The 10,810-nt window shown below is 41.1% G+C and overlaps 1 protein-coding gene across 17 annotated transcripts in view; it reads left to right on the forward strand.

Annotated features, from left to right (window-relative positions):
* LOC123981106 (HAUS augmin-like complex subunit 3) overlaps positions 1-10,810 on the forward strand; it is a 125,105-nt gene that overhangs the window by 35,857 nt on the left and 78,438 nt on the right. For 16 of the 17 annotated variants that reach the window (XM_046065753.1, XM_046065752.1, XM_046065754.1 and 13 more), the window contains 2 exons: positions 1,720-1,777; positions 4,528-4,602. In XM_046065753.1, coding sequence (XP_045921709.1) covers positions 1,720-1,777; positions 4,528-4,602 — 133 coding nt within the window. The remainder of the gene's footprint in view (positions 1-1,719; positions 1,778-4,527; positions 4,603-10,810) is intronic. The other variant, XM_046065769.1, reaches the window with a different exon arrangement.

Raw genomic sequence — 10,810 nt, forward strand, 5'->3', positions numbered from 1 at the left:
CTAGCACTGAGCCTTGGGGCACCCCTGTGGAGAGGCAGTGGGAGGAGGATAATTGTCCTTGCCACAAAACATTGTAGGAACGCCCCGAGAGGTAGGATTCAAACCACAGGAGTGCTTTACTCGAGATGCCCATTGCTGAGAGAGCGGATAGCAGGATCCTGTGGTCAAAGGCAGCTGATAGGTCAAGCAGGATAAGAACCGAGGACTGGGCTGCAGCTTTAGCTGACCTTAGGGCTTCTTTTACAGACAGAAGAGCCATTTCAGTAGAGTAGACTAGAATGTAAACAGTATCCATGTAGCCTAATCTTAAACTACATAACGGAAACTGACATTTTTTCTCCCCACATTCAAATAGTAGTTTGAGTTACAAATAAGAAGTGACAGCCCAAGAAAACATAATAAAATGCGCTTGGAACACAATAAAAGAAATAAAGATACAATATAGAGATTAGTGCTGTCATGAAAACATTTGCAACAGTTTCCTAATGTTAAGAAGCCTGTACACGTGTGTCTTCTTTCACAATACAGGTTGCAAATGTTTTCATAACAGCACTAATCTCTATATTGTTTCTTCATTTCTTTCATTCTGTTACAAGCCTCTACAGGTGTGTCTTCTTTTTTGTGAAAGATTTGCAAAAGTTTCCCAACGTTAAGAAGCCTCTACAGGCGTGTCTTCTTTTACATGACTTGACTGCTAAGTTGAAATGACTAAATATGACTTATGTACTGTAACTATGTAGCTAAAGGAATTAATTACAGAGAAAATATTGTCAATAATGTTTCAACATGATGAAGTACGTATTAGTAGGCACTCCCAGCAGCCTCATCTGAAGGTGGGGAAGAATGAAATAATTTGATTATAACGCACAAATTCACGCAAGTGAATGTTACCTCCATCTTTTCTTCCATCCCTTCGTTACAGCCTCACAGGAGCATTCTGGGAGGGGCTGCAGATACATACAGCTGACCCCTCTCACTTATGTAGAGCTTTATTAGTTTATTCAGGTTTCCCCAGTAGGGAATAATTAATCTGTACGAAACAATATGTTGAAAATGGAAAGACCCACTTCCGGGCATTGCAATAGTTGATGCGAGAGATAACCATGGCCTGTAACAGAGGCTGGGTGGCGTACTGAGTGAGGTAGGGCCTGATTCTCCTTATGTTGGATAGATTACTTGGCTAGAATGACCAAGAGTTCAGTCTTAGAGAGGTTTAGTTGAAGGTGGCAAGCCTTCATCCATGCAGATATTGCCGATAGACAGTCCGTGATCCGCGCCGAGACGGTGGGATCGCCTGGCGGGAAGGATAGGTAGAGTTGCGTATCGTCTGTGTAGCAGTGGTAAGAGAAGCTGTGCGAGCGAATGATCGGTGATCACCAGTGAGGTGGTGTAAATTGAGAAGAGAAGGGCCCTAGCACTGAGCCTTGGGGCACCCCTGTGGAGAGGCAGTGGGAGGAGGATAATTGTTCTTGCCACAAAACATTGTAGGAACGCCCCGAGAGGTAGGATTCAAACCACAGGAGTGCTTTACTCGAGATGCCCATTGCTGAGAGAGCGGATAGCAGGATCCTGTACGAATATTGTACGAAACAATATGTTGAAAATGGAAAGACCCACTTCCGTAGAGAAATAACACACTGTTACAGTAGAACTATCTATAACTGCACACTATGCAGCTGACTCCAGCTGGCTTACAAAATGTGTGTTCTCCCGATGCAGAACTTCCAGGCGCTGCCAAGACAGCCACTTCAGATCACCAAGAAGCAGTACATCCAAGGTGAGGTGACACACACTCATTAACACAGGCACAAAACAACCCTCCCACGCGTCCTAGAGAGTGAGACAGTGATAAATATTGAGGTGTGTGTGTGTGTGTGTGTGAGAGAGATAGTTCAGGTTCACCTCTCAGGGCGCACAAAACCTAATGAGCAGAAACTTGTAAAGAGGGTTTACGAGGATAATAATAATCTGCAGCAGCAAAAGGGATGGTCACTAAAAAGTGTCAATATTTGTGTTTGTCTGAAATGTGGCTGATGTACAGTTTGTTTTGCTGCTGTATTATTTGAGGATGATATTAGTTAAAATTGTTCAGTAAGCAGCGCATAGTTATAGCATCATTTTTCAGTGACGTTATATAATATTTCACATTTGACCTATTAGCCTTATGTTTGTTTGCAATATTAAAAACATTAAAAGTTCCTTTTTCCCACTACTACCACCTAAACATTTTCAGATGTTAAAGATGGTAATAAAAGAGATGAAGTGAGACATATTGTGTTTTAAAATAGAACTGGTTCTTTCTGTCTTCCCCTTGTTTATTCTTATGCCTGTAATGTGGACAGAAAAAGATGGTGGAAAGTGATTTAACAAAAGCTAATGGGAAGATTCATAGCGAGAACATCCCTTGTACAGCGTGTCCACTCTTACAGAGCCAGCTGAAACATCTGAGAAAATGAACAGGTGTGCTTAATTGATCATGTATGCAACATATGTTTACTTTCATGAATAGAATGGTTTCTCCACGACAACTTGGGGAGAACAATATCCATATGGACACAAGCAGCAACTTGGCAATCTGAGATTTGATCATTTCCCCGTCAATCCTTCTCTGTTTTCACTGCCCGCCTTCTTTTCATCCCCTCTCCTTTTGGAGGAAGTTTTAATTACCTCGTCTTGCCCTACTTGCAAGCAGTCATCATTTGATGAAAACTGCCATACCGACACTTTGGGGAAACAGCCTGACTCTTCATTTTGTGGGACAGTTGCTTGAGAGCCCCCTCAGCAATTATATTATAACAAAAGTTGAATTTAAGACAGAACTTGGGTGAAATCACACGCTCGGCCATGACCACACACTCAGTTTCTTTTATTATTAGTGAGCTGTTCAGAGTCAGGCCCTCTCTGAGCAAGGTGTCAACACTGCTCTAAATTAAATTTGAAATCGTACTAATATAAAACTAATATCTAAAAGACATTATTTCTTAATGTTTGTATTGATTTACACTGACACATTGCCTGTTTCACCTACATTCTGTGTTGAAGGAAGATTTAATTGCCTAACAGAAGCATTTAACTTCAGTATAATAATTTTGACTGATAAATTACATTTTCATTTCTCCGTGCACCAAACTGTTGGTCCATCCGACTGTGACTGTCATTGCTCTGGCACCGCTTGACAAATTATCAGCTTCTTAATTAAAAAAAGCTTGGTCATGGTTTTGTAAAGTTGTCGCTTATCTGGACGGCTTCAGTTCAAAAATGTCTGCTCCGGGGGGGGCTACCAGATTAGCTGGCTGTCAGCGTGTCCCGAACACACGACCAAAACAAAATTCCTCCATTTGCAGATGAATAAAACATCAAAACAAGTCTATCCATGTGTTTGCATGGCCAGGCCACATTGCCTGTGCCGTCAGTCACAGCTGGCGGTGCCACACTATGCTTTATAGCTCTATTTCTGTTCTTTGCTGTCGGTGTTTCTATCTTTCTTTATCACGCTTTCACTGTTTGAGTCATTCAGAGGTGCTAATATCAGCACCTCTGCTCCACATACTCTCAGATTTCCAAAGCTGTTTGTCATCAGATCCTCTTCTCTCTGTCCCTGCTACCCTCACATCATCCCTCCTTTCCCTCCTTCTCTCTGTCTCTGTCATCCCCATCCCTATCAGTTATTGCTCTGTGTCTTAAGGAGCGAAGTGAGGCCCTAATCGCAATTGATTACATTACCCCAGTTTGTATGTGTGTCATAGTTTCATTGTCAGCATGTTATGTGTGTGTGCATGTGCTGCTGTAGCGGTATTTTCATTGTGCCGACATGGAGTGTGATGGATCCCATCATTTCTCCTGCACTGAAGTCAGCACTTCAGTCCAGCTCCTCATAGCAGAGAGTGCAGTGATGGACTGATCCTGATAGGATTCTGATTTGCCTCTAAATGGGGCGTTGTGGCTTCATAACTTAACTCCTCATTAAGTCAAATGTCAGTGTTAGCGCACGTACACAAACAGGATATTGCAACTAAATTACTGTTATGCTGTATTTCTGGTAAAGAACTTTGTTTAGAAATGTGCTGTGAAAGACGTCCATACTTGACGTTGTGCTTTTTTATTTATGGAAGGTCAATCTAAATTTAATTTTGTCTTGGCACACTTATGTGCCATGTGTTACAATACATGTATGTAATGTTTTAGATATGTATAACTTTTAACCCAAAGAATAACAGTGTTTTGTTATATTTTTATTTAACTTTTGTGTAATCTGTGTTGACTTTAATTTAATTGCACAATCATGATAAGAATATATGTTTATATCATATAAAATGCCATCAATAGTACTTTTTTGTCTTATTCAAAACCGGCTTGGAAAATAGGCTTTGGTTTTCTTTAACCAAACAAAAGATTCATAAACTGAGCTTGCAAACAGGTTACTTGAGGCTATTGTAGCACAGTTTGTACATTTAAAGTAGCACACACTTTGCAGCGAGGGATGATTTGCTGAGGCGTTCCTCAGGGCTCTGTGTTTGTTCCTCACAGGAAAGGAGGAGGTGGTGACTGTTCATCCTCGGGCAATGTTCATCCCTCAGGAGGGTTGGACTTTTCTTGCTGCAGGTAGGACAATTATTCATGTCAAATCAGAATGTTTTCTGTGTTTCATAAAGCACTGTTTTTGTTGTTCCTGTCACCCCATCAAATGCAAATTAATGAGGCTCAGATTGTCTGTGTGTTTTCCTTTTCCAGAAATGTTTTCTTAGTTTTAGGAGATGTTTGATTTATGTATTTTTGCAGATCTGTCTTTTAGAGAAGGTCTAATGTGTATTTTAGAAGTCGGCTGTTTAGATGTTTTTACTGAGCATCTTTTCATATATTGTTTGACTAAATGTTTTTAGTGTTTAAACAGAGGTGAAGGTCACACTCACAGACTTTAACCACTGCACATGTTTTGACACAGTTTTATTCTTGATTCAGCAGCAATTAGCTGCTCAGGCATGTCATTCACTGTTGACCCAGCCGCTAACTAAACCTAAGGGAGCAGAAAAGTTCCTGAACTGTAGTTTCAGCATCAGCATCGTTTCTGCTTTTATAGTTCAGCCTTGTGGAAAAAGTGTGTGAGCATCTGTTTTGACAGCAGTCCGTATTAAAATTGGATTTGTTAGTTCGTCACACCAATTTAACAAGTCTCTGAGATTTCTTGCACTTTCACATCAGCATAAATGTTTTCCCTCAGCTAGATTGTAAGTTTGTAACTTAAAAGAAAAAACCTCTAACGCTGACACAACCTTAGCTGGCATCCTAAGGTCACTTTAGGGTGTCACCGCTGGTCCACGCTGTGCAGACAGAGGGGAGAGCTGGGACACTGTCAGCCTGGGAGAGCTTTTGTGGGGAACGCCGGGTGTCTGCTGGCCCTGACAGTGTGTCGCGCACTTACATAAGCAGACAGATAAACCAGGGTTAGCAGGAGGGCAGCAGCATGAGCACCCCCCCCCCCCCCCCCCCCCCCCCCCCCCACACACACACACACACACACACACACACACACCATGGCACGGATTCACAAACACATTCAGCCAAACACATGCCCACACTCACACACAGGCAAGGTTGCCATGGAAACATCCCCTCCTAGGCAGCCCTCGCCCAGTCAGTCCCTTCATGTCCTCCGATGTCCTTCCCAAACTGGAACAACTACTGTGTGTGTGTGTGTGTGTGTGTGTTTGAACTACTACCGCTCTGTCCCTAAAAAGAGTTCAGTGAAGAGGCACGTCAAACGGTATTTGCTGTCCTGTCTCTGAAAGCATTGTGTGTGTGTGTGTGTGTGTGTGTGTGTGTGTGTGTGTGTGCAGATTTTGTCTTGAGTGTGTGTTGTGTTTATTCATCGAGCCCACACTGAGAAGAATCAAAATCATGGATTAGTAAAAAAGTGCATGGCTATCACGGCTGTTTTACCAGAGATATAACAAACCACTGTTCCTCCCTGTCCTGAAGCAACCTGCGTGGGCCTGATGTGTGTGTGTGTGTGCGTGTTTGTTTATATTTGCAATTGTCAACTCGGTTATTTTCTACTGGGAGCTGTCTGCTGGTGTGTGGGGGCTGGAGCTGAGAGAGGAAAAAGGAAGACTAGCCAAAATGAGAACAAAGACCTAATTCCCTCATCAACCCTGTTAGTTTTAGTTTCGTTTTTCAGCCCATAATAGAAAAGGATAAGTTTGGGAAAACACATAACAGTCGTTGTGTGCAGCATTAATAAGGAGCAACATATGTTATCTCATTGGCGTGGTTTGAAAAGTAGCAAGGTTTTTGTTGGAAAATAATGTTTCTGCTGTAACTCAAAATGTTAACAACAGCTGCATAATGTGCTTTGTTATCATGAAGAAAGCAGTGATTTCAGAGAGTTAGGCAGTTAGGTTTATTTATTGTTATATTATACATTATTTATTTTGAACTGATGCAAAAAATTTTTTTAAAAAGGTAATAAAGTCATGGTGCAGCAACATGCATCAGCCTGCTGTTCTTCGTCAGAACAAGAACCCGTGTACCACAAAATACTGGTACACAGGTGCATGTGGGATTACTGGATGGGTATGTTTGATTTATAGACTAGACTTCATCTACCACTAGTAATAACAGTTTTCAAGGTCAGGTGTATGTTATCACAAAACTTAAAAATCATGTTTCTTAAAGCAGAACGATGTATCAAATGACTTTGATGATGGTGAAGATGATGTGGCAATGTCTAGGGGCCAACCTACAGAGAATTATCACTTGACTCAGCAGCTCCCCTCGGATTTGCCAAGCTTTATAGTGAGTTTCAGCTCACTGTTTAACTGTCCTGCCACAAATTTACTGTTTTGGTTTACTCGCACTGCTCTCATAGCAGCGTTTCCGGGCGCTGCAGGCAGCTGTTACCAGAGGGAAGTCTTTCAAAACCCGCTGTACACTACCTTCTCAGCACCAAACGGCAGACAAACACAGTTGGTGACTAGCTGGTGAACATAGTGGAGCATTTAGCAGCCAGATGTTTCCCTCAGGAGAGGGTAGTGAACAAAAACAGAGCTCAAAGAGCAACTGTTCAAGTGTAAAAAGTTAGCTATGTCAGCTTAAACATGGTCCCTGACAGCTATTTCCAGGAAAAACGGCTAAAATAACATACCCAAACTAAATCATCTCCTTAACCATTAGTCCTAGATGCATAATTCGGGTCTCCTTTGAAAGGTCAGAAGCAAAGGAATAAAAATCCATTGTACATTTAAAATATTTATTTTACCATTACAGACTACATGGAGATGCAGTACAGAAAAAATATGATATTTTCATCTTTGCCTGGTAAAAAAAAGCTATATTTTAATGCAATAAACCATCAAAACCATCATAAGGTAGACTATAATGCAACTGAATATCTTCTAATACACCTAGAATACACCTGTAACTGTAAATTTGATGAAAAGAAACTGATATACAACAGTTATTACACAATCTTTCAAAAATATACCAGGCGAATTTCCATGTTTTGGCCATATTTACTGTTTATATGTTCACTTTTATTGGGAGTTATCTTCAAAACATTATTTCTCTCCATACATTTCCAAATAACATAAAATTTAAATATGGATAAAAACAGTCAATATATATGACCAAAAGCACTCCCATGCATCACAGGCAACAGCTTGAGAACAGAACGTCCTACAGGGCCGCAAGTTTGTATTGACGAGACAAATCGATTGATATCCTGCATGTCTGTGTATCTCCTATGGGTCGCCAGCAGAGGCCGATAAAGACCGCCTCCGCCAAAGCTAACTGTTCTTCTATACTTCAATCTGATGACAGAAACGAAATTTACCGGCGAAGCTGACCTCACCAAGATGGCGGCCCACCAGACGGTCCCTGTTGACACAAAGGACCGCTGTTTTTGGACAGGGAAACATCTAGTACAGCAAACACTGATTACGTCCCCTGTATCGGGTCAGTCCGTTAACAGTGATATGTCAATGTTGTGTTCACTGCCCTCAAGTATCTAAAAAAGTCATTGCAGGTTTAGTAAAAGGTGGAAAAAATGTATAAGTTATTTACAAAACAGGGTTTGATCAGTTCATTCATCAAAGTAGTTCCTTCACAGTGAGCTTTCATGGCTTTTTTCTGGAATAAATCCTGCATTCAGCTGGGATTTTCCTCCTGGATTTTAGTTGTGAAGTATCAAGTACATACGGTATACATTTCTCCCATTAGTCTTTTAACTTTCACAATCCAGTCGAGCCTGTGTCCCCAGATGACCTTGGTCTGTATACTGGTCGATGCATTCTTCCTGGAAGCCTCTCTAGGCCCACCACAACCCACGGGACATTTCATAATCTCTCTGCAGGTTTTAGTTGAGCTCAAGCGCTTTTATGCACAACCTTCATCCTGCAGACTGTACTGCAAAATATCACTGAGGTCTGTTCAGGGTGCTGAGGGTGCTGGCATTAAAAATGGCTGAAGCATGGCTTAGTCCCCTCAATATCTTAGTATGCAGTCCAAGGAACTACAGGAGATAGTACCGCCTTATTTATTGTTTTCAATATCTGTAATCTCAAGTAATACATGACCTTTTTCTCTGGATTCATGCTGTCTAGAAAATTGAAAGGAACATGACATTTGGAGTAGGAAAGTCATTTTCTGTTCTTCCAGAGTGCCTTATGCGGGCTGCAACTAATGAGCGTTTTCATTACAAGTACATTATTGTTTTTTTAATTACGTTATTGCTCATTTTGTATAGAAAAAATAATGACAAACACCAATTATAAGTTACCAGAGCCCAATATTGCTCATGTCATTTGTAATCAGCAGTCAAAGTGTTACAAGGGATACCGATATTCAAATTACAATTATTGAAATTGCCATTGATGAACTTTCTCTCAAGTTACCCTTCGCTAAGCCACGTCCGAATACGCTGCTGGCCAATCACAGTGCAGTATAGGACTCGCTCTAACTGAGGTCCGACACTTTCATGGCTGCGCTCCATTGACTCTAATGCAAGAGGAGTCGTTTTCTAGCTCTCTTTTTCTGTATTTTTCCAAGATATGGTCAAACGCCGTTTTTGGGGCACTTGTAAAAGTAACAGTTGCTACCCAGAGAGGTTGAAAGGAGAAGTACGATATGTTCCCTTTACAAAACCTAAAACAAATCCATAAAAATGTAGACAGTGGATTGTTCCTAATGTAATGTTAGTTAGGTAACGCTAGCTAACTTACTACTCTATGAAATGTTATAAAGCCCTACTGTTCTGCTTTTTAATGATATATGTAATGTAATATTGAACAGAGAGCTACCCAGCTGTACAGGAACAGTGTTGATTGTTAATATCATTGTTCTCTTTCCTCAGGTAATGGTATACTTACTCTGTGATCGGTAGGTTATATCTTCTATTCTTTATTTTTTTTTAACGTCAGTTTGACAGCCTAAATAAAATCCAAATGCACAATGCAACTGCAAAACTGTCTGCTCCTTTCTGAGATCGCTTTTTCCAAAAATTAGACAATATTTCTCCAGGGAGAGAAGTTAAAGACTGTGGCAGCGCCATGATAAAAGTCCGACAGGTCCGACAGTTTGTCGGACTTAGCAACAGTAACTAAGTCGGACTTGGCTTAGCGAAGGGTCAAATATCAAACTGCTTTGGCACTTTCATTACAATATATTGTATGTTTAACTGATAAAGTAGCAGATGTTTAATAATAATAATAATTCTAATTAATCTGACCTCGTCTGACATCTAAATCTACATATTCTTAGCTGTATAGTTTCATCTTAAGGTCATCAAGGGCAGTGATCAAGTTTTAAGGGTTTATCTATAGAGAAAGGTTCCTGTAGGTCAGACATATTCCTCTAGAAGGATTTTTGATTGTGGCATTTTGGAGAATACACACACACACACACACACGTACTGGCTCAAGATCACACGTTCACATGTGTAGTCTCATATAATTACTTTTTGTTTCATACACACACATTGTCTTTTTATATCAACCCCTGTTTCCTTCCTCTAACTTTCTATTTCTGTCACACACATAAACATGAAGGAAGACATTTTTACACGTTGTTTCTCTCACACACAAATCCTGCTCAGCATTATGTTTCTGAAGCTGCCGGCCATGCTTGGAGGAAATGTAATCTGACTCATAAAACATTGATGGGAAGATATCTTTAGAAACTCCCCCTCCTCACCTCATCACAACCAAAAGAAAGAAGTCTCTTTTCCTCCATTGCTCACCTCACTGCCACCCCTCTACCCTGCTTTCCTTTTCTTTCTCCAACCCACTCAGAGATGCTCACATGTCTCTGAGCAAGAGTCAAAGTCAGGTCTCTAGTCTCTGAGCAAGAGTCAAAGTCAGGTCTCTAGTCTCTGAGCAAGAGTCCAAGTCAAGTCTCACGTCTCTGAGCAAGAGTCAAAGTCAAGTCTCAAGTCTCTGAGCAAGAGTCAAAGTCAGGTCTCTAGTCTCTGAGCAAGAGTCCAAGTCAAGTCTCACGTCTCTGAGCAAGAGTCAAAGTCAAGTCTCAAGTCTCTGAGCAAGAGTCAAAGTCAAGTCTCAAGTCTCTGAGCAAGAGTCAAAGTCAGGTCTCTAGTCTCTGAGCAAGAGTCAAAGTCAGGTCTCTAGTCTCTGAGCAAGAGTCCAAGTCAAGTCTCAAGTCTCTGAGCAAGAGTCCAAGTCAAGTCTCACGTCTCTGAGCAAGAGTCAAAGTCAAGTCTCACATCTCTGAGCAAGAGTCAAAGTCAGGTCTCAAGTCTCTGAGCAAGAGTCAAAGTCAGGTCTCTAGTCTCTGAGCAAGAGTCCAAGTCAAGTCTCAAGTC

This window comes from Micropterus dolomieu, linkage group LG12, assembly GCF_021292245.1.
Source record: "Micropterus dolomieu isolate WLL.071019.BEF.003 ecotype Adirondacks linkage group LG12, ASM2129224v1, whole genome shotgun sequence".
NCBI lineage: Eukaryota > Metazoa > Chordata > Actinopteri > Centrarchiformes > Centrarchidae > Micropterus > Micropterus dolomieu.